The 24,133-nt window shown below is 38.9% G+C and overlaps 1 protein-coding gene across 15 annotated transcripts in view; it reads left to right on the forward strand.

Moving 5' to 3' along the window:
- The window catches only part of Epcip (exosomal polycystin 1 interacting protein), a 32,536-nt gene extending 19,522 nt beyond the window's left edge, over window positions 1-13,014 (forward strand). For 6 of the 15 annotated variants that reach the window (XM_087213044.1, XM_087213041.1, XM_087213030.1 and 3 more), the window contains 4 exons: window positions 805-934; window positions 2,751-2,780; window positions 3,667-3,787; window positions 9,861-13,014. In XM_087213044.1, coding sequence (XP_087069170.1) covers window positions 9,871-10,584 — 714 coding nt within the window. In that variant the 5' untranslated portion in view covers window positions 805-934; window positions 2,751-2,780; window positions 3,667-3,787; window positions 9,861-9,870 and the 3' untranslated portion in view covers window positions 10,585-13,014. Of the gene's footprint in view, window positions 1-804; window positions 935-2,750; window positions 2,781-3,666; window positions 3,790-9,387; window positions 9,496-9,552; window positions 9,785-9,860 lie in introns of those variants that run through there. The other 9 variants (XM_087213033.1, XM_004842292.4, XM_087213055.1 and 6 more) reach the window with 7 other exon arrangements.
- The last annotated feature ends 11,119 nt before the right edge of the window (window positions 13,015-24,133 follow it).

A 24,133-nucleotide genomic window follows, 5' to 3' on the forward strand; every position in this document is an offset into this window, starting at 1 on the left:
AATGGTGTTTAAAAACAATTTTTGGGTACCAGGGATCGAACTCAGGTCCTTGCGCTTGCGGGGCAGGCTGCAGAACCACTGAGCTAAATCCCCAGCCCCCAAAACGGTTATTTTATTCAAAGTTTAGGAGACTGAAAAATCAAAACGTCATGATGCTGGCACTGGCTCTAGTGAGGTCCTCATGGCAGGTGTCAATATGGTGGGAGCTTGTGGGAGAGAGAGATTACATAGTGAGACAGAAAGCCAGAGTTCATTCTTTTATAATAAGCCTCTCACAAGAACTAATCAGGGTCCCACAAGAACAGCAAAAATTCCTTCTGAGGACAGTCCCCTCAATGACCCATTCATTTCCCACTAGGTCCCATCCCTTAAAGGTCCTACCACCTCTAAATGTCTCCACACTGTGGACCAAGCTGCCAGCACATGTACCCTTGAGGGATAAACCACATCCAACCTTAGCAATGAGACAAGTCTGTGCACGATCAGAGTTCGGTTAACAACGTGGTGCCCAGTATTTGGCTGAGACTAAGAGGAATAAGGTGGTTGTGTTCACAGAAGCTTCTCCAGGGCAGTCACTGTCCCCCCTACCATGTCCTTTTCTAATAATGCTCCCTGATTGTTATTTGCAAAACCAGCCTTCTGCCCTCCCAGTCCATCATTCCAGTGTGGCTGATCCTATTCATTGGTCCCAGAACTGAGCAAGTGGCTCAGTGCATTTTTGTCTGTTAGTATTGGGAAAGAGATTTTCCCCATCTGGGTGTTACTCAGCTGATGGATGGTAAGCCTGATCTATATTGTCTCTAGGAGATGTGAGCTTGTCTGAGAACGAAGCCCACCCAGGAGAGAGAAGAACTAAGAAATGAGACATCTCTGACAACCTCTTTTAAGGAGCTGTCTCAAGTCACTCGAAATTCTTCCTTGATTTTTCACACATGTGAGTCAAGTCTTTTATTTTTCCACTCAAGATAGTCTGAATAGGATTTCTAACTAGCAGTTTAAAGAACTTCGGTACACTGATATTTGGTAAACTATATTCTCCCATTCAATCGATAAAATCTGTTGAGTCTTTGCTAGATGCTTAATACTGTGCTGGAAACAGAATATAAAGCCAGAAAAGAGTCCCTCTGAGGGCTCAACCTACCATAGTCAGATAGACTTAACTTGCTCCCGCCAGCTTGAACCACCACGGGTACATGAACGACTGTCCTATTGAGCTTCTTGGACCACTGATGGTACAAATGGATCTAATTGCTTTTTTATTTTTGGTACCGGGGATCGAACTCGGGTCCTTGCGCTTGCGCAGCAGGTGGCAAAACCACTGAGCTAAATCCCCAGCCCTAGCTTTTATCAGTCTTTTTACTAATAAAATCAATAAAAAGTGTATAAATGGACTGAATCTAGTTAGTTGCTTGAATTTGAATAATTACTGTCCAAATATAAATATTAATACTATTCATACCAATTAAAATTATTACAATGATCAACACATTTATTCATCTCATTAAATTAAAAGAAATTTTTATATATTTGTGAATTTCTTTAAAGCATTTTAGCTGGGGATTTAGCTCAGTGGTTCCACCCCCTGCTCTGCAAGCGCAAGGACCTGAGTTCAATCCCCGGTATCAAAAAAATAAAATAAAAATTTAAAATAAAACATTTTATACATAAAGGTGGCTGATCTGTGCAGAGTGTGCAAAACATCATTAACACATTTGGCTTTTTTTTGTGGCCACAGCAACACCTATTTTTTCAGATAGTTTTTGATATCATTCTCTATATTGCTTGTATCTGTTTCTTGCCAATCCTAAATAAACTTCTATAAAGTGAATTTTTTTTCAAGTAATTTGCACCTATGCCATTTCTTCACAGTTTAGTAGTTTGCCTATAATTAATTCTCTCAATTTTAACGTGGATATCTTGCAAGTACCCCATTGCTGGTATATATAATATGCATTTACAACTGCTGCACTGCAAATTAACTGTTTTATAATTTTTCCTGCCATTTTAATGTTTTCCTTAAGGAACTGTAATATGATGATATCTGGTCTGCTAATATACTTTTCTTTGCGTTACTGTAATCAAAGACAAGATCAGGTTTTATATTACCGGGTTTTCCTTCAATCGATGTATATGTATGATTTTTACAAGTAGTTGACATACAAGCAGTTCTTTTATCAGGCCATTTAAAAAGTTTTATACTAGAAGAATTTTCAGAGTTTATGATTTTGCCACATTTTTGCTTTGTCTTTGCTTGTACTGGTAAAAAATATTCAATTTGGCTGTACTGTGCTGCAAAAATAAGTTTCTCTTTGTAAAAATTCTTGTGCTGGGATATATTTGAATAATAACTATCTGCATATCTGTGCAGTGTTTAAATAATAAGCTGTTCATTAATTTCAAAACATCATAAGAAAGGGCTGGGGATTTAGCTCAGTGGTTTTGCCACCTGCTGCACAAGCGCAAGGACCCGAGTTCGATTCCTGGTACCAAAAAAAAAAAAATCATAAGAATACCTGTGTGCCCAAGTGTTTGCCCTTTTTCCAGCATGTAAATCATAGATGTAACCATTAGGCAAATATAATTTATGTAATTTTATCCTATATTTGTGCCATTTTTATTTGATATATTGGTGAAAATACAGATGTCCTTGCCATAAAATCATACTTTCATCTATCACTACATTTTTTCCAAGTTTTCTTGAATGTACTAAAAATTTCTTCCATGATTAAAAATTTTTTTTTCTGTACCAGGGATCAAACTCGGGACCTTGAGCTTGCAAGGTAGGTGCAGCGCCACTGAGCTAAACCCCCAGCCTCCATGATTTTAAAAATTTGTTCAAGGGATCCTCAGTTCTGCCTGTACCACTGATGGTACATTTATAGAGAAATGTAAACAGTTCAAAATAGCCAAAAATCAAGCACAATACATGATATTCTTTATATGCCCATTGGCATGCATATTATTTTCAGATCAATACACTCTAATATCTGGTACTATCCTCATAATTAATATACCTATAAAAATTTCATCCTGCTAATTGTAACAGATTCCCAGTATTGGTGATATTTTCTTCTTTTTGCACCAATGCCTCATTATATGGCTCATCTATTTGTTTCTTCGACTATAATTTTGAGTACCTTATTAGATACAAATAATTTATACAACACAAAAGGATCGCTACAATTAATGTTTCTTATTACAAGTTCCACATTTCACAGTTCCATGTGTTGCGGGAATCCAGGAGACTGGAGAGACCCACCAACTGAAACAAGAGAACTTTATTTCAGGTTTAAGGTGTACAGCGGCTCAACGGACTCCTGTCCAAAGGAAGACTGTTGAACAAAGAAAGGCTATAGCTTTTATACATTGATACATATTGGTTTTTCTAGTTATGTAGCAAGTGAGTTTACCAGAACAGGTCAAGGGCAGACAATTTTGTAACTTTTCCTTGAAAGAAGACAGTGTCTTATGAATCACAGGAGAACAGTGTCCCAAACTTTGTTTGCAGGACGTAATTGTCAGTTTCATCTGTACCAGAACAAGGAGTTACGGATGCAGGGAGGGAAGTGATGGGGGTGGGGGGGCTGCCCAAGGCTGGGAAGGGCTTGTTTTTCTTTAAGACTTACTTCACATGTGCTCATGTCCTATGTTTCTTTCTATTATCAGCTACCATTCTTCTTTTTGATCTTCTACCTCCATATCCAAACCTGTGCTATGTTCATTATATGTATTGGCCACAAGATTACATTCATCTAACACTAATGCATCAACATCTGACGAGTAATAGGTAGGTTGTGATCTTTTCCTCTGATAAGATATAATTACAGATCATCTGATGAATCATCCCTTTTCTGTATTTGACACGGTACTGGTAAAAACTTGTACAGAATTGAAATACTCTTAAAATTGAAAAATAAATACTACACTATATATATGTATATAAAATATATATGTATATGTATATATGTATATAAAAATTAAATATTACTTACAAAGTAAGTAATGAGTACAACCACCAAGTAATAATGAGAACAACCACCAAGGAACAACAAAGGAATAATAAAAGAAAAATTTACCACTGAGCTTACTAATAACCTAGCCATGAAATAACAATGACTATTTTTGTTTTAGTGTCTTATGTTAACAAAAGAGCATACACAGGTGGGCTGTATAACATAAGACGATCGAGTTCAAATCAGAGCCACCCAGCAGTGAGACATACAAATCAAATAACCATCTGGCAGCAAGGCCTACAAATCATGGCCCTGTCATTAACATGTTAAACCAATAATCATAGCTCAGTATGATCATCCCTATACTAACAATTGTATGGGATGTTAAGGCTGCATCTAACTATGCCCAAGGTTTGGACAATGTCATGATAAACTTCATAAAGGACATAAGGTGTGAGTATGAGAATATTTCTTGGGTCAAGGAAATGAAAAGAAACTTACACAATTAGCATAAGGTGATAAGAATTTGAAAAATCCAAAAGGAGGACAGAGATGGATGGACTTTGGAAGTAACAGAGTTGGCAGTGGGAAGACAGAGTTGGGGTCCTGTTGGGCTGGAGCCCTCTGACCCACCTTGACTGAGACATCCTTTTCTCTGCATCCCAGCTATTCCTGTGCTCCATTGTTGAGACCTGCCCCCTACACCACAATGAGTCCCTCCCCAGCCCAAGTGTAGGCAATGGGATGTATTTGTGCCCACTCTAAATAAGTAGAGTGGAATCTGCGCACAAGTGAACACATGCACAGTGAAAGTAGTACACAGTCTGTGTTCAATAAACCTAAAGAAATCGATCCCTGGCAAACTGGAGGAGGACAATAACTAGACGGGATCTTTGTGAGAACTCCAATAAACTGGTTACTGGGGATTTTTATCCCAACCTGTGCACCCTTAGTAAAGCTTCTAGCATGTGGGCTCCTTGTTCTGGCCTTTGGGTTCCCTAGTGTCCAACTAGAAGGGGCCACCTGAGGTCTAGGCAGGCCCTTGAGGGTTGGGAGTCACTTGTGAATCCTTTTGGAGACATTCAGTCCTGCTTGCAAATCAATTTCTTTTTCCCCTTCCTGCTTCCTTCTCTGCATTCCTCAGAGCAATCTCACACCTGAAAGGAGGAGGTGGAAATGTTCTCCCTAGGCTGTGGACTAATGTTCCTCCCTCCCTTTCCCTTTAAGTCTGAGATCAGAGAGGACCAGTGGGACTGACAGTATTCCTAGTTCTGTGAAGGCAGGGTTACTGGGACATGAAGTCCTAGAAACCTCTGATGGAATCTGGGACAGCTGATCATCTAAAATTATCTTGAAATTACTGAATTCTTTCCTGTTCCTCCCTAAGTGGGGTACTCACCAACACATTCTAATGCTATTTAGAATCAGTAAGCTTTTGTTCAGGGAGAACTCTGTTCCAAGTTTCTCAAACTTCTTTTTTTATTTCAAAATATACCTGTTAGTAAATCCTTTAAGAAAAGTCCTTGTCAACTTCAAAATAAACACAAAACACTATAAAACACCTTATCCAGTCTCCCCATTGGAATTTAATGGGTCTGTCTGCTGTGTGCTTTATAATCACCTCTATGTTCAATGTAACACTTCTTGGGTTCACTCTTGTTTGTCTTCCCCCTTGAGTATAAACCCCTGTGGGCAGGATTTAGCTCTTGCTCATCTCTGCTTCTTCTGCTTGACCTAGGCCAAGGCTTAGCTCACAGCCCACATAGGGCCCTGCCTGGGTCCCTACTTGCTTTCCTCTCTCACCCCCGGGGCTGCAGATTCTGGGTCCTTGGGCACAGGCCCAAGGAGGTTCAGGTGTCTGACCGCACAGCCCATTAAAAGCAGAATCAGGTCCATTAGAATATAAACTCCATAAGGGCTGGGCCCTGATTATCTTGTAAGACCGAGGGCCTTACCAAACGCTCCAAGGAGCTGACTATAGTGAAGCACACCCAGGGATCCCAGCGGTGCCTCCAGAATGCAAGGCCAAGGGCCTTACCAAATGCTCCAAGGAGCTGCAGTGGAGCACACCCGAGGATCCCAGTGGTGCCTTCAGAATGTAAGACCAAGGCCTTACCAAACGCTCCAAGGAGCTAGCTACAGCGAGGACCACCCGGGAAGGAACACACCGGCCATGTTGGAAAACAGACCTTTATTAGTCTGGCCAGACGGCACTCCCGAAGCAAAATAGCTCAGAGAGGCCCCTGGCTCAGAGTCCGAGGTTGTTTTATAGGGGGTTAAGGGGGGGGGGGGTTAACATGTGGATTCACAGAAAAAAAAAAAGAACAAAGGTTAGTGGCTCATTGTCACATGCTGATGTTCAGCAGACATCCTGACTGACAGTTACAACCACCCTGTTTACAGATTGTCCTATAGATACTGGGCCCCCGGGACATTTGGATTTAGGGCAAACAGATGGCTGAGTAACCTCGCCCTATTACTGATTGTCCATTGTCCCAAGGCAAACACACTCCAACCATCAAATTTACAACAGAATCTAGGGGAGTAATTAACTTTTGAATCACACAGTCCCACATCTGGCTCTAGGCTGTGACCCCAGGGCTAGCAAAGTGCCCGCCACCTAATAAACTCTCTGTAAGCCTTGGTTGAATAAATGAGTGATGAATGGGTGGTATGATGGATAGGTAGGTGGATGGATGGACATACTGTAGATAGGTAAGTTAATTAGATATCTTGTAGGCCCTAGGCAGTTGGACAGGGCTGGCCTTCAAGGAGCCAACATGGAGGACAATCAAGACTCATTCACTGAAAGCCAGCATTGTAAAAGAAGAGAAGCCACCACACCATTGTGCTTCCCCTAAGGATGAATAGCAGTGATTGATATTATAAATAGGTATCAATCACCTGGGTGGGGGACAAAGATCTTCCAAGAAAGATCCCTGACTTATCCCTTACCACTGAAAATCCTTGCTCATTCCTTTTACACTTTCTACGTGACTCGTTTCCCCATTGGATCCCCGTTTAATCATCATTACCTAAGCGGCAATGCTTGTCATAATCTTATTGGTTGTTCATAGTTTTGTCCACCTCGTGATTTCTCATTGGATCTATATTACTAAGTGCCTGTACTTGTAATCTCACCAGTTGACTGTAGTTTTGTCCCACCTTGAACCTGCCTCACCTCATGGCTTTGTCCCATAAAACACCTTTGAGAAGTTGGGTGAGCGGGTAACCCACTTTCCAGTCCCCTTTCTGTCTCTCTTAGAAAGAAGCTATCTTTCAATAAATTTTCCTACTCTTAACCTTCATTGTTCCTAGAATTCATCCTTTGGTTTTAGAGAACACGAACTCACATTTCGGATGCCTAGCAGGTTTGGGAGTTACAGCTCTTCCTTCTGTCTACATCAGGTGGACAGATGGATGGATGGATGGATAAATGCAGTCACAATTGCTGGAAACCAAAATTTTATCTTCTATTCAAATTGCTTAGCTGAACTTATTTTTATCCTCCCTGCATTCTAGACATCTGCTTATAGACTTTTCTCATCTACAAGAGCCCTGGCATTTTTAGCTTTGCCTTCCTCAGATTTCTCATTGCCATGCTTTGTCACTTTCTGGCCTAATCTTGCACTTTAAGTGTTGCATGTCTGCTTGGCCTCTTTCATGAGGTCAACACACTATTTGAACACATATTTAACTCCTCAGAATGATCCTTTCATTTATTGTTCCCCATCCCTTCCTGTGATGACCCTATCAATAACTTTGACACAGTCACAGTCTTCTATGCTGCTCAGTAAATACAGATTAACTGAATTGTATTATTTGGTCTTTGTCTTCAATCACCAGGTAAATAGGAGAAACTTGATCAGTTTTTGCTTCTGCCATAATGCTTGTATTACTCCAATGGCACCAAAAACTAAGACCACTCATCTATTGTATGCCAGGCACTGTAGGATGTTTTCTCCAAACCGCACATTGACGTTATTCTTAAAATATGAAAGCTTTCCTACTTTACTAAGTTCATTTAACACTGCTTATATTATTACGTAGTTTTGTGCCCCACAAAATTATTTGACAAAGTCAATTCATAATATTTTTTCTGGGATAGGAATAGATAAATCAAAATAACTACAATTAATATTGGTGAGTGACAATCAAAAAATGGCCAACTACTGGGATTTAGCTCAGTGGTTCCGCTGCCTGCCTTGCAAGCACAAGATCCCGAGTTTGAGCCATGGTACCACCCCCCCCCCACACACACAAAATGGCTAACTAAAATGAATAGACACTTGTCAGTAGAAGAAGTAGAAATGGCCAATAAATATGTGGAAATAATATTCAACATCTCAGGTCACTAGAGAAATGCAAATCAAAACAACACTGAGATTCCATCTTACTCCAGAAAGAATGACTTTTATCAAGAAATCAAATACTGTATTAACAAATGCTAGCAAGGCTGTGGAGAGAAAGGAACCCTTCTCCATTGTTGGTGGGAGTTCAGACTGGTGCAACCACTATGGAAATCAGTGTGGAGATTCCTTAAAAAACTAAAAATAGAAATTTCACTGGACCCAGCTATTCCCTTTCTAGGTATCTTCCCAAAAGAGTTAAGACATCATATTACATGCATACCCATGTCTACAGCAGCATAACTTAGTAGCTAAATCTTGGAAGCACCCTATATGTCCATGGACAGATGAATGGATAAAGAAAATGAAGTATTTATATATAATAGAATACTACTCTTCCATAAACAAGGATAAATTTGAGTCATAACATTATGAGACCATAGTGTTAAGTGAAATAAATCAGATGTACAAGCTTAAATATTACATGGTTTCTCTTATATGAGAAACTCAAAATATAAATAAATTAAAGAACAGGGCCAGAGATTTAGCTCAGGGGTTTCACCGCCTGCTACGCAAGCGCAAGGACCCGAGTTCAATCTCCAGTACAAAAAAAAAAGTAACATTGGGCTGGGGATTTAGCTCAGTGGTTCGGCCACCTGCCTTGCAAGTGGGAAGTTCTGAGTTTGATCCCTAGTACCAAAAAAAAAGGAACAAAATAAAAGATAGACAATAGGAAACAGGGAGATAGATCTTTTGTAAAAGGAAGGGGGACCAAGAGATATAAGGAGGGGGAAGGAGTGGAGGGGAATGGAAAGAAAAAAGAATTAAAGTGTTTTATGTATATGTACCAACTCCCCATGAGGAATACAATCACTATGTACTAATAAAAATTAAAATAAAAAGAAATAATCTTGGGTGATTAGTTTTTTCACTATTAACAAAGTCATAATTGACTGATACACAAGTACATTTGTAGGGGACCAGGGAAAGTGTACACTAATCTGTAAACAGACTCATATGCTTAGGGAGGGGTGCAGGGCATATTTGTCTAGTTAGACATGAAGGTTTACCATTAACTAAATGCTTCGCTGGCATCCATGCTATGTTGTTTAACAGGCAGTGTGTGGGAAGCTGAATCTTACAAGGAACTGTTTGTCTCCTGAATTCCAGGAAGTCAGAACCTGAGGGGGAGGGTATGTGCCTGTTGAGGGTTTATGGGTATAGCACACTGGTAATTGGGTGGTTGGCAAATGCGCTTGCTCAAATAACTCCAAAGGTCTGCCCATGGATAAGATGTAGAGCTCCTTGCTGGCATCCACTCCAGCTCTCTCGGGCGTCTTAATACCACTGTTGGCAGACATCACTGGGAGTTGTACGCCTCGGCTTAGCACGGTTCAGAAGTCTGGCTGCTGCTTCTCCTGAGCCTCTGAGATCAGAACATTTTTCCCTGCCCACAGCGGAGAAAAGTTTACAACTGCTTGGGTAGGGGGCTCCTTTTCTATAAGCTGTGTATTTCTAAGGAGCAGCTGTGGTAATCAAGCTGCATATTTTCTTCCAGGTGAGTTGCAATGAATCGGCTCCTGAAGGAGAAGCAGGAACACACTGGGCCCCACAGGTGGGGAATGGCACTGCCTTCCATTCACTGCCTCCTTCTGATGGGTGCACTGGGCATCTTTGTACTGGACTGTTTCACCAAAGGTCAGAAGAACAGCACGCTAATTTTCACGAAGGAAAACACCATTCGGAACTGCAGCTGCTCTGCAGACATCCGGGACTGTGACTACACTTTGGCCAACCTGATGTGCAGCTGTAAAACTGTCCTGCCTTTTGCAGTGCAGCGAACCAGCTACAATGGCCATCTGACCATCTGGTTCACAGACTCATCAGTGCTGGGCCGCCTGTTGAACTTCACACTGGTTCAGGACCTGAAGCTTTCTCTGTGTAGTTCCAACACCCTCCCCACTGAGTACCTGGCTATCTGTGGGCTGAAGAGGCTTCGCATCAGTACAGAGGCCAAGTTCGCTTTCCAGGAGCAGAGCTTACTCATCCATAGTGGTGGGGACAGCGACTCCCAAGGGATGGCCACGTGGTCACACAAAGGCTGGCAAACATGTATGTATATTTCATTCTTAGATGTGGCTCTTTTCAACAGGGACTCATCCTTAAAATCATATAGTATTGAAAACATTGTCAGCATTGCCAATGACTTGCCGGACTTTTCTTACTTTAAAGCCTTCCCAATGCCAAACAACAAAAGCTATGTTGTCACTGTCATTTACTAATATTGTCACTGTGTCCCACAGCTGGGAACCTTGGCAAGAGACACACCATTTAAATGAGTAGTCTGGGAACAAGGCCATCAGACAGGTAACCCTACTCCCAGCTCAGCCTCTGTCCCTAGCCCCCCATTTGCAACCGAGCTATTCCTACAAATAGCTAGCTCTCTCTGCTCTACTCTATGCTCAATCTTGGGAGCTATGTTGAAAAGGAAAGTAAAAAGAAACCCTAAACAAAGGATTCGGTCTGGAGGCATGTCTTGAGAATCTGCTAGAGGCTAGAGCTTTGCAACCAGGAGCCTGTGAAGAGATGTCAGTTCAGAAGTTGAAAAAGCTGGAGTTTGCAAGGTATCTTCTTTCAAAATATAGCTGCCCCTTCTTATACATTCCAAGGCCCCCAGTGAATGCCTGAAACAGCAGATAGTACTAAACCCTACATATGCTGGGGGGGGGGGTTCCTACACTACCTATGATAATGTTTAATTTGTAAGTTAGGTAAACTGAGACTAATAACAATCATTACTAATAGAATAATTATAATAATATTTGTAATAGAAGTTATGCAAATGTACTTTCTCTCTCTCAAAATATCTGTTTTTGTACTGTACTCACCCTTCTTAGAATGATCTGAGATGATACTTATTAGAAGCACTTTATGGTGGGACACCATGAAATTTAAAACTTATAAATTGTCTTTTTCTGAAATTTTCTATTTAATATTTTCAGGCAGTGGTTGACCACTAGTAACTAAAACTTTTTGGGGGGGGAAACTGTGGGTAAGGGGGGAAATACTGCAATGGTGTAACTTTTTCTGCTTCATCTTGTGACATTGTCTGGAATTCCCCCAAGTCAGAAATGATAGATTTCAGAGGTTATGGGAATTCCACAAAATGACTAGGCTGTCTGAGAGTGATATCTTCCAAATACCTTGCTAAGAATAGGTGCACTGAGAAAAGGGAGTTTTGAGATTATGTTTATGGAGGGTGGGAGGAATTAGAACAGGCTGGGATTGGGAGGGACCTTAGAACCAAATGAAGGCACAAGGGTTCAGGAGAGAGGGGCGTGGAGGTGATAATCAGTTGATGTATCAATTGCATATATTGTATCTCCAAATTTTGCTTAGAGTGCTGCCTAACCCCAGGGAACATTTTCTTCTAGTCCTTCTCTGTCATTTCCTCCTCTTTCTTTGCATCTCCTACCTTTATGCTCACTATCCTACTTCTTGTATTTCTCTTCTCATTTTCCTTTTCCTTCTGTTTCTTTTCTTCTTGCTCTAGAAATTAAAATTTAGATTAAAATCAGTAGAACTGTTAAACTACATTAAGGACTAGCCTGGGAATCTAAAAATCACTTATCATATTCTCACGGTAAAGGTGCTCAGGTGCTTAATTTACTAACAAATAATTCATTTTTTTGTAGTGCTGAGGACTGAACTTCATGCATGCTAGGCATGGATTCTAACACTGAGCTACATTCCCAGGCCTTAGTAAACTTCTTTTTAGAAGAGATAATTAATAAAGGAACTTCTTTTCTGGTACCAGGGATCGAACTCACGACCTTGCGCTTGTGAGTCAGGCATGGCGCCACTGAGCTAAATCCCCAGCCCAATAAAAGAACTTCTAGAGCTCAGTTAAGTTTAAGATTGGAAAATTAGGACACTTTATATGGCATGGCTAACACAAATGTGTTATAAAAGATGTTATAAAAGAAACCAAAGCAATACAGTTTTTTAAAAATTGAATTGGTTCAGCATTGTACAAAGAAAAGATCCCCTCATAAAGACCCAACTTTCCATTATAGTGGGATGACAATTGTGGTACAAATGTCTAACTCAGAATGCATTACTCCATTCATGATAGCATAATGACAAAAAGTTTTACTATGAAATAACAGGATGTCCCAGGTTGGTCACTTTCATTATACATCACATTCATCACATTTTACCTCTTAACCTTAACACAGGATAATTGAAATAACCTAAAATGTATGCATTTGCTTAATTGGTGGGGGATTTGGCCATTCAGGCTAATTAGCATGAATCCATAATGTCAGTGTTTAAATTAGGTCAAACCAAAGACCAAAGTATGAATTTTAATAGAAAACTGTAATGACCTCATTATTGATATTGTACTTTAGAGGTAACATTAAAGTTACAGTAAAAGACAAAGAAAGAGGAAAAGGGAGGAGAAAAATGCAAGGATGATTCAAGTGAAAAAATAAACATATATTTACTATCTGAATTTCAATGTTTTTAAATTAATAATGTATAAAATTAAATGATGTTAGTAATTATGTGCAATATACATATATCTATATCTATCTTCCATTTGGTAGTTTAGTAATAGTGTCAAAGTCTTTTCACAAATGTTTTGTGTGATTCTTATGACAAATCATTGTGGGTCAATGAGATTTAAACCAATAAAAGATGAAAGCTCATTTAGTTATAAATCTAATCTTGGGTTTCCAGATCTGGATTAAAAATGTGGTTCGTATTGTACTGTTATAGGATAAATAATAGAAAATCCAGTGCACAGACATGGAGATCAAAGACATCTGAACTCAGCTGCAGGGTGGGGACATGGCAGGGAGTGATGGGGTGGTGTAAACCATGGTGTTCCTACAGGGTGCCCAGAGCATCCTCAGTGGCTCAGCTCCAGCTGAGTGCTAATGTGGGACAAGAGCATAGGTCCAAATTTGATGCTTCAAGAGAATTAGGAATTCCTGCTTTTTATGTGAAGCCTTGCAATTTGCAAATGTTGGCATGCCCTTGTCTGTTTTCAATAACATCATGTCAGTCAAAAAACTATGCCAGTGATCCCATCTGGCCTGGGGCTGGTAGTTTGTCACCTCTGGTCAGAAGTGTGCTGGTTAAACTTAACTGTCAACTTGATGGGGCTGAGACACACCTATTAGATTAGTGAGGCACACTTCTGGAATGTCTAGGTGGCACATAATACTGTGTCTGGTCCCTGGCCCCTTCCTCTCTGTTTCTGTTTCCCTGCTCTGCTACCTAGCCACCTATAAACTAAGCATCTTTGCTCCACACACTCCTCCATCATGATGATCCTTCCTTGAAGCCAAATGATTATGGACTGCATTCTCTGACACCATGAGCCAAATAAATCTCTCCTCCTTTAAGTTGTCGCTGTTGGGTAATTTTCCCAGGCATGAGTAAGTTACTACAGCTGGTAAAAGTTTAACCGCTGCCTCTTCAAAAAAAAGTAAATAAAATTTGCTGATATAAAGTATAACATATGTATTATTTATTTCAAATTATATATACATAATTAATTCTCAAAGGATGTTTTGATTAATTTTTGCCAAGTTTTTGCATCCAGAGCCAACCTAAGTTTGCACCTGATTGATATTTTCATTTATTTTAGGAGTAAGAGGAGAGTTAAACAACAAAGATAGGTAGGGGAACATTATTAAGTCAGTGATATAAGCAACTTCTTTACTAGATCAAATGATAGCTTTCCAATACTGGAGAGATGTTTGTTTCCTCAATATTGGGAACCACTTACGATGCAAGAGCTTCAGAAACAATGCTTTTTGTGTGGTGCTGGGGATTGAACCCAGGGAATTCTATCACTGATCTACATCACCAGACCTTTTTATTTTATATTTTAAAATTTTGAAGCAAAGACTTGCAAAGTTGCTCATGCTGGCCTAGGTAGGTGGGATCCACCTACCTCAGCTTCCTGAGGGCTAAGATTACCGGTGTGCACCACCACAACTGGTAGGAACAATACATTGGCAAATTTAATTGCATTTCTCTATCACACCCAACAAAATAATAGATCAGACTGTGATATGTAGCGTTTCAATGTCAGTGGTATAAATATTGCCACCATAACCAACTTCAAGCCACTGAGAGAACACACAACTGAGAAAAGATTCACAGGACATCATTAGATAGCAAGTCCATCTTACCAAAGTAATGGGCACAAGTAACCTGAGGAGCATGAGTAAAAGTACAAAGTAGCAAAATAACGAGGAAGCCATGAGTTCTGAATATTTATCTTTGTTTTTGTTATAATTTATTTAATTGTAAATTTATATAATTTAATTCTTAATAATGATCACACTTAACAACCAGCTTGCAAAATTTCCAAATATTTAACAGTGAGCGCTCAGGAGCTGGGAAAAATCCATGCCAGCACTCACTGACTCTGGGAGAAAGCAATGCTGAAGGAACTGCGGAGGGCCATGAGCCATGGGGGTGCAGGGTCACTTGCAGTTTGGAGAGGCCCATTTCCTCCCCAGCCTTACCACAGGTGGAAACGTCAGGGTTCTGCACTCACCTTAGTGAGCAGCCCACCCTGACATGAAGACTTGCGACCCTGAAGTCCCTAAGATAGAAGATGGTGAGGTTGAGGAATTTAAGAGAAAAATGATTTAGTGCTTAGAACTTGAATTAACCTTTGAAAGTCCCCCAAAGGAAGAAGGGAATAAAGGAATGAAGAAATATATGAAGAACATTTTATACACAGTAGGTTGGCAAATACAGGAATCAGACAGTTTCCATTTCCCATACTTTCTTACTAATAATTTTAGGACCTCCCTTTGTCCAGAATTTACAGGAGGATGTTTGTATATCTGATTTAATTTGTTACAGGAGATAGGATGTGATGACATAGATCTGTTTAATGAATTTAGATTTGAACAGAGTCTGTAGTCACAACTCAACGGTGCATGAGGTCATGTTTGCCCAGTTGGACTCTACAAAAGCAATGAGAGTCCCTAAAGAGAGGAGAGCTGATCATAAAGCTCCATTGACTTAAATGGTACAGGTACATCAGTATGTCAGTTAGTGAAACTTTACTTAACCGTTCACTTATAAAAAGTACTCTTTTGTGATAGAGTTCTCTACCAGACAAAATGACCCGAACAGTCCTATATTCTAAAATAGCTCCCCTTCCTAAAATGGTTCCCGCTTATGGAAATGAGCCACGTAGGAAAAGTGAAACCTACCCCCTCTGGAGAGGCAAAACCTAACTTGTTGCTCCACCCTGCTACCCACGTGATCCTCCCCTTCCAATCACCCGTCGTCCTGTTGCTCAACTCTCAAAATACTCTCCCCACGGCACCACTCTATATAAACCTCACCCCAGTTTGTCTTCCCCTCTCTTGCCATTGTTCGGGGCAGCCTGGCAGCTCCTTCTGCAATAAGGTCCTGCCTCAGGTATTCCTGGTTCGGCTTGTTTTTTCATTCTGTGTGCATGTTGTACTTCAGTAGTTTTTAAAAGAGAACAATAAATATCATATTGACAAATGTGAACACTTTATCACATTTAATTGCAAAGAAATTGAGGTCCGTAATAAATTTGTTGTTGGTAGTAGTATTGGTACCATTTCTGAATCTGTTTTGTTTACATTGTAAGATTGTGTAAAAGTCAACATAGTGAAGTTCTGGGGGGAGCCAGGGTTCTAACTAGAAAATACGAACAGAGGGGAAGAGTATTGGATTGGAACTAAAAGTGTTAGTACAAACTCTTGAATTTTTATTAGTGCATTTTAATTACACAGAATAATAGGTTTCATTCTGGCATTTTCATAATGCATATAACATACTTTTATTGTAGATAGGTAAGTTAATTGGATATCTTGTACGCAGTTAGACAGGGCCAGCCCACAAGGAGCCAACACCGAAGAGAGAAGAGAGTGAAGACATCTACTGAAGGGCAGCATTGTAAAAGGAGAGAAATTAGCACACCCATGTAGGATGAAGAGCAGTGATTGCTATTCTAAACAGGTATCAATCACCTGGGTGGGGGCCAAGGCTTTAACCCAGCCTCTCCAGGAAATATCCCTAACTACCCTTACAGAAAATCCTTGTATGCTTGTTACATGACTTGCTCCCCCATTTGACCCCCATTTAATCAATATTACCTGGTGACTGTACTTGTAATCTTACTGGTTGGTCGTGGTTTTGTCCCACCTCGTGCCCTCTTGTAAATTTCCATTAGGGCTTATGGTTTTGTCCCACTTTGTACCTGCCTCACCACATGGCATGGCTGTATAAGACATCTTTGAGAAGTGGGTTGGCAGGTGCCCACTTTCCGGTCCCCCTTCTGCCTCTCTTAGACAGAAGCTTTCTCCCGATAAATTTTTCCTACTCTTAACCTTTGTTGTTCCTAGAATTCATTCTTTGATTTTAGAGAACATGAACTTGCGTTTCAGATATCTAGTAGGTTTGGGAGTCACATCTCTTCCCCCTATATCACTTTGATCATATCCACTTCCGATTTTGCTCTCCTCATCTTTCTCTTCTCCAATAACAAAATCATGATTTTTAAAAAACAGATGTTTTAGCTTTATCCACAGAGAAGGTCTAGAAGAAATGACAAATGACAAAGAGAATATTCAACACCTAAATTTTGCCATTCTCTATTAAAACAAACAAACAGGGCTGGGGATTTAGCTCAGTGGTTCTGCCACCTGCCTCACAAGCGCAAGAACCGGAGTTCCATTCCAGGTACCCAAAACAAACAAACAAACAAAAATAGAGCCTTGAAGAAATGGCTGATCACAGGGGCTGGAGCAGCAAAACATAACGTGAGCCTGGGGCATCTTACAGTGACAGAAAGTAAGAAAAGCCCCAAAAGTTGATGGGGACATATCAAAAGGATACATGGGCCAGCTTAAAGGAGCCCACTGGCCAAATCAGGGACAATGTAAACATTAAAATAATCAACTGTGGAAATGGATTATAGCATATTGCATTTGAAAAGGATTCCATGAATCTGTACTGTCACTAAAAAAGGGATTAAAAAAAAATTGTAAGGGGCAAAAGAAAATTCTGCTGTACAGAAGAAAGGCTATTAATAAATCTAGGAGCAATAATAGAGATACCAAGTCACCACATTCAAATGCCACAATAATAAGAAAATCAGGAAAGAGTCTTTCATGGAAGCTAAACTGACTGGAAGAAATACTAGGGATATTCACATGGCCTAAAAGTAATGTTATTCTACACATTACTTATTAATTGCAAATGTCATCCTTACTATGCAGAAACGTCTATAACTGAGTGATTAAACAACTGAGTGATTAAATTTATCATGGAACAAATGTGCTGCCCACTGTGATGCTCTGAGGACATATTATCTAGATACAAAAAATTTCTGCAAAAAAGTGTCAAATGTGCATCTAATCCAAATCTAAACTAAGGAACATTCTTAAAAAAAATAAAAGAAAACAAAAATTGACCTGGATGCTTCAAAATCCTCAAGTCATGAAAATCAGAAGATAAAAAAGGGAGGCCATGGGGAAAACCCTTCTTGAACAAAGGAGAATAAATACCCATGATGACTAAATTTCTAGATCATAGATTGTGGGGAAAAACAACAACTATGAAGGTTTGAAAGACATTTTCAAGACAACTAGGGGAGGGGAAATTTGGATATTAGATAATAGTGTATTAAAGAGTTAAATTTCTTGAGTGTGATAACTGCATTATGGTTATACAGGGGAATACCCTTCTTGGGATATACTCACTGAAGTACATAGGAGTACACACATGTGTCCACATGTAACTATAATGACTCAGCAAAGAAAGGAAGAGACAAAGCAAAGCAGCATAATACTAACAGTGATGAATCTAGGGAAAGGGTATATGAATGTTCATTGTACTATTCTTGGTTCCTTTTTGATTGACACATGATTGTACATTTTTATGAAATACAAAGTGATACTTCCATGTATGTATATACATTGTGCATTGATCAAATTAGGGAGATAATAGGAAGAGAGGATCTTGCTTTTTTATGTATTTCATTTTTCCAAAATAAGTAGTTGGTGGGAAGAATGAGGCATATTTATATAAACTTAGATGGAAAGATTTCAAAATACCAAACTGAAAAGAAAATGCAAGTTATAAAAGGACACATAGAGTAAGATACTATTTAGTTAAAAAATACATAGAACACTATCAGCTAGATGATCACGATGATGAAGATAGATAGATAGATGTTGTATCAGTGGTGGAAACAAAACATTCTAGTTATTTTGAGCATAGAATGATTAAACACAAGCAATCAGTTGCTTGGAAAATCTCAAGAGGAGCAGAAGAACTGGGGGAGAGGAAATTGGAGTTGGCCACTGCACTAAGTGGCTGGGTATGGTGCTCCTTGCACCAGAAATCAGTACGCTGATACTGCTATATACATAGTAGCTAATGCTGTCACCACCAGCCCTGCCTTCTGACACCAAAGCTGGGGTCCTGGACACTAAATGCTAATGAAGCATTCTCGATAGACACAACTGCTTCTAATATCCACAGAGCTGGTAACTAACTGAGTTGACACTAATTCTGTCTGCCACTGATTGACTAAACACTCTCCCCTTTGATAAGCAGGATCAATCATCCAAGACAATGTCATGTTTATCCCTGAATCAAAACAATCATCCCTGGTGATTCAGTTGCATGACATGCCAAAAACAGCCAGGGAACATACCCAACTCTCAAGTTAAACTTAACCATTGTTGTGTCTTCTGATAGAAGCATTTCTTTTTCGGATAAAGAACTGTATCTATTTGTAGATACAGGAAATAAAAATGCTTAACTTTCTAGATGTAATAGATATAACACTACAACTTCCAATCCTGGGTCCTTAGACCTGTGTATTCTGGCTATAGGATCATATATTCATCACTGGTTCAAAATATATACTACATATAGTCATAGAAGAGGATTTCCAACCTTTTTAGGAAAGGTTGATGCTACAGCTAGGTATTCAATAGTCCACTGCAGTGTCCCATAAATAGCTTCTTCTGGATAATGAGATACAAGAAAAGACTAGCAAATCATGTGAACATGAGCCCATTTTGTCATTTTTAGCATCATAAAATTGGCCCCTGGCCAGAGCAATATTATATGAGATACTATTACAGTGAAATAAAGCAAGCACTAAGTCCACTACATACGGGAAAGGCAAATCCATAGAATAAGCATCTATTTCATCCAGTGAGGACAAATTACTATCCTCTTTGTGATAGAAAAGACCTAATGCAATGGTGGTGAACCTATGGCACACATGCCACAGCGGGCTGTTTGTGTCATTGAAAGTTCTAAAAGGTTCACTATTACTGGCCTAGAATAATGAAACTGGATGATTTGTCCAGGAAATATTCCAAATTAGGGGATCTCTGCTGTTTGTAGTTGGATATTAAATAGTCAGATCAGTTTAGTGAAAGGAAGTCCATTTGTTGAACCCATACAAAAATTTTCATTCCTGACATCAGGGCTATTCTGTTCATGAGATTACTAAGTAGGCACTGGAATAACTATCTAAAGAAAGCAGACTGGTATCAATACAATGAGTTATCATGTTCACCTGGTTATTAAGAGCATCCTTTTCAATGTGATGACTGGAGTATCCACACACTTCCACTCATTTATACTGTGCTCTCTTGTGTGTCCAACTTCATATTTTGAAAGATAAGCTAAGCTCAGTTCATTTGGGGCACGTAAGATTGCATGGTTTTGGTTTTGGTTTTGGTTTTTTGTTATCCCAAGTTAGGCATTCATTCTGTATTAGGGTTTAGTGGAAGACAGGAACAATTACTCAAAAAGAGACTGACTACTTGTCATTTAGTTCAATTAGTCTACTAACTATCTGTTCCATATTAGTCACAGGCCTAAAATGATCTTTATTATAAGAGTTTCAAGTCACAGAGCTTAATTTGATCACTTAACATGATTATGAAAAAGAGGACCCAGGATTAAACAATGAAATATTTGAATACTTAGGGGTCATTCAGAGGTGACATTAGTGAAGATGGAAATTACATGAAAGTGGGATGTGTTTGGAAGCAGTAAATGTTTCAAGATAAACTCTCCAGAAAGAGGCCTCTGATTTTGAGGCATTTACTGATTTTTATGGGGTAAGTACTTCTACTGAGGCCAAGTTCAAGTGAAGAATGTGTGATCACTGAACTTGGAGTTGAGAAGCGATGAATGCAATCAGCTGGCTGAAAGCTGTTGATGGTCAAATAAAAGCAACACAGAGCTGCCCTCTGGGCTGGCAAGAGGTGGTCATTAGTGAAGTTGCCAAGAGGAGGGTCAGTGAAGTTGTGGGGACAGAAGTCTGATGGGAGTGGTTTGAGGAAGAATCTGCAGGGAGTAGAGACCATTGTATGGACAAGTTCAGCTGTGAAGGAGACGGGGAAATGAGCCATGGCTGGAGAAGGGAAGGAGGTTCTGGATGGAACAAGGAGGTGTGTATACTGATGGGAATGGCACAGTCGAAAGGGCCGAAGAGTCAGAAGACACAGTGCAGGGCTAGGAGGGTCAAGTCCATAAAGAAATGGGATACAGTGCACAAATTGTTGGATTCATCTTTAAGAGGAAGAAGGACATGTTCAATTCCATGAGTGGGGAGGCCAGGGAGATGAGTATAGATACAAGTAGTTTTGCAGAAGTGGTTCCCCCTGAGGATTTTATCTTTTCAGTGAAGAATTCTGTAGTTATTAGTTGGGAACGGCATGAAGGGCTTTTGGAAAAGAGGAAGTTATATAAAAATTATGTCATGGTAAAAAAAAAAAATTATGTCATGGTTTAGAAAAGTAAACTTGCCAGGAGGGCATATTAAGAATATTGGGTAGAGAAATTTGTCGAAATCCCTTACATGTGTGAGCTCTTCATTGACATGTATGTTTTGTTAGGGTGCTAGGAGGTGAAACCAATTTTTAAAAAGGAGCCACGTGGTCATCCCCATATTTTAAAATCCAAAGTGATTTACCCTTTAGTTTAAAATCTTTCCTGTTTCTCTTTATTGCTCAGTTTTGTGTGATTTGTACTTCTTTAGAAAATACATCATTGTAGAATTTCAGATGTATTGTCACACTTCGTTGTACAGAATATTGTCAAAATTTGGCCTCTTCCCTAACTCTAGTTATATCTAAAGCTATGAGGGAAAGATGTGTATATACCATGTTGCTCTTTTATTAAACTTAGAGTTTTTTCTATAATACTTACATTTTGGATTTTATTTATTTTATAATTCACTAATTTCAATTTTGTCTTTGAATGCTCCCACTTCCCATATTGTTTTGCTGTTTTTAATCTTTTTGAAATTGAATATTTTTTGTTACTATTTTTGGAATGATAAACAAAAGCTACACATTATTCTCTGAGTATCATTTAGCTATAAATCATATATTTTATATAAATATCAATATTTCTATTAATTTCTAGGTAAATAGTCATTAATTACCAATTAGTTACATATTTTCTTACACAATTAGGAATGGTTGCTTAACTTTTTGGATTTGATTTTTCAAATCTTTTCCTCTGGTTGGAAAATGTGCTTGTGAAATCTTTATTTTGGAGAATTTGGGTGCCCTCCTCCCTAAGGGAGGCAGTTCCCAGAGGCAGAAGGAAGATACCACTACTTTAAGAACAAGAAGTCAAATAACAAGTGCTGCCAAGGCCATGGGGGAAAAGAAACCCTTCTACATTATTGGTGGGAATGTAAACTAGTACAACCACTATGGAAATTAGTAGGAAGATTTTCCAAAAAAATTAAGTTAGAAATTCCATTCAACCCAGCTGTTACCTCTCTAGGAATCTTCCTGAAAGAGGTAAAGATATCATGTTACAGTGATACAGACATACTCATATTTACAGCAGCACAATTCAGAAGAGCTAAATCTTGGAAGTGCCCTATGTATCCATTAACAGATGGATAAGGCACATGTGATGTTATTCACAATGGAGTACTACTCTGCCATAAAGAAAGATAAAGTCAAGTCATTTGTAAGAAAATGGATGCACCTTGAGTCCATACTGTTAAAGGAAATGACACACAAGCTTAAATATTGCATGGTTTCTCTTATACTGTATGAGAAAAATGTAAAAAAAAAGCAAAATAAAAGATTGATAATAGGAAACAGGGAGATAGGTCTTTTGCAAAAGGGAAGGGGACCAAGCAATGGAGGGAGGAGGACCAGATGGGGGTGAGGAATGAAAAAAGAATTAAGATGTGCTATGTACATGTGCCATCTCCCTACATGGAATGTAACCATCATGTACTGCAAACATATAGTAATTAAAAAATAAAAACTGAAAAAAACCAAATCTAAGTTAGCAATTTACAACAAGTACTTTGAGAATCATGTTTTAGGAATAAAGGGATATAAGCTATAGAAAAGATTTATTTAAACCAACATAGGGTGAAACATTTATCACATTAGATAAGTGGATAATGTCTACTACTATTCAGTCAACAAACATTTACTGAGTGTGTACTGAGTGCCAAATGGTATTTGAGGTGCTGTGAAGATGGCTTTGAAAAAAACAGAGGAGCTCCTTCCTCCAGAAAGCTTGTGTTCTACCTCAGTTAGTGCAGAAATGCCTTCGTCAAGGCAAGGGCTGAGCAAAGTCAACTAATTAAATCATTTATTCAGAAATATATATATATATATTTTAAATATATAATACAGTAATAGGGAAAAATGCTAGATCATGAATTCATAGACTATTACATTTAATCTGAAAATATTTTGGTTTTTTTGGTACTGGGGATCGAACTTGGGACCTCGCACTCGTGAGGCAGGTGGCGGCACCACTGAGCTGAATTGCCGGCCCTAAAGTTTTTAAAAATAAATAAAAATTGAAGAGGGATTCACAACTTTCACCACATTTTAGTTTGCCAAATAAGGGTATGAAAACACATACACTTCCATGTAATATTATCATTATTCATAGAAGTGAAGAGCTTTTCTCATCCAAAGTTGCAAACTTGTGGGAAAAAAACCTAAAATTATTGCTTGGAAATGTAACAAACTGGTTGATATAACTTTGGTATAAGCAGTTTTTGTCCTACTGGAATATTTAAGATATTCAATATTAAATGGAGATGATATATTAATAAATTAGCCAATTTAATACTCAAAGCACAGATGTACTTTAATAATTCATTTCTGGTGGTTATACTGGCTTAAAAAAATTAAAAGAGCTGTTCAGTTTCAGGGATTTAATTTCTATAAGGTCTATACTTCAGTAGAAGGGACTTTGGCTTACTTGGGCAGAAAGATAACTTTTTAGTTTTTAACTTTGCCCTCTATCTGAATAAGTAGGCTGACAAAGTTATAAATACATTTGTTATCTCTGAATATTTTGACTCATTAAAAATGACAAGTATTCTTCCTTCTATCTTTATCCAATCAGCACCTTTCTGGTGTGAGATCTTCTTAAAGTATCAAGCCAATATTTTAAAATATCTGTTTCTGAGCCTTATCTTTGCTGCCCTCATCATTTTACTGCAAATCTATCTCTTGGCCCAGGTATCTGGAGGCTGAGCAGGCACAATTTGAATCTTCTGTTATTGAAAAGGGGAGTTCAATTTCACCCACAAAACAGTCTATTGGAATTAGATCTTAAACCAATGCTGCACCGCCAGAATATAAAAACTGAGAGTAATGTGTGTAGAATGGAAGCCAGGTGGCATTAACTTTTCCTTTTAACTTTGGGAAACTATTACAGAGGATGCTCTTAGCTCAAAAACTGGGTCCTAAGTGGAAAAATTTCTGATCAAGAAAAACCAGAGAA

This window comes from Heterocephalus glaber, unplaced genomic scaffold (genome assembly GCF_053883595.1).
Source record: "Heterocephalus glaber isolate CG9 unplaced genomic scaffold, H.glaber_assembly_v1.0 deba00000122, whole genome shotgun sequence".
Classification (NCBI taxonomy): domain Eukaryota; kingdom Metazoa; phylum Chordata; class Mammalia; order Rodentia; family Bathyergidae; genus Heterocephalus; species Heterocephalus glaber.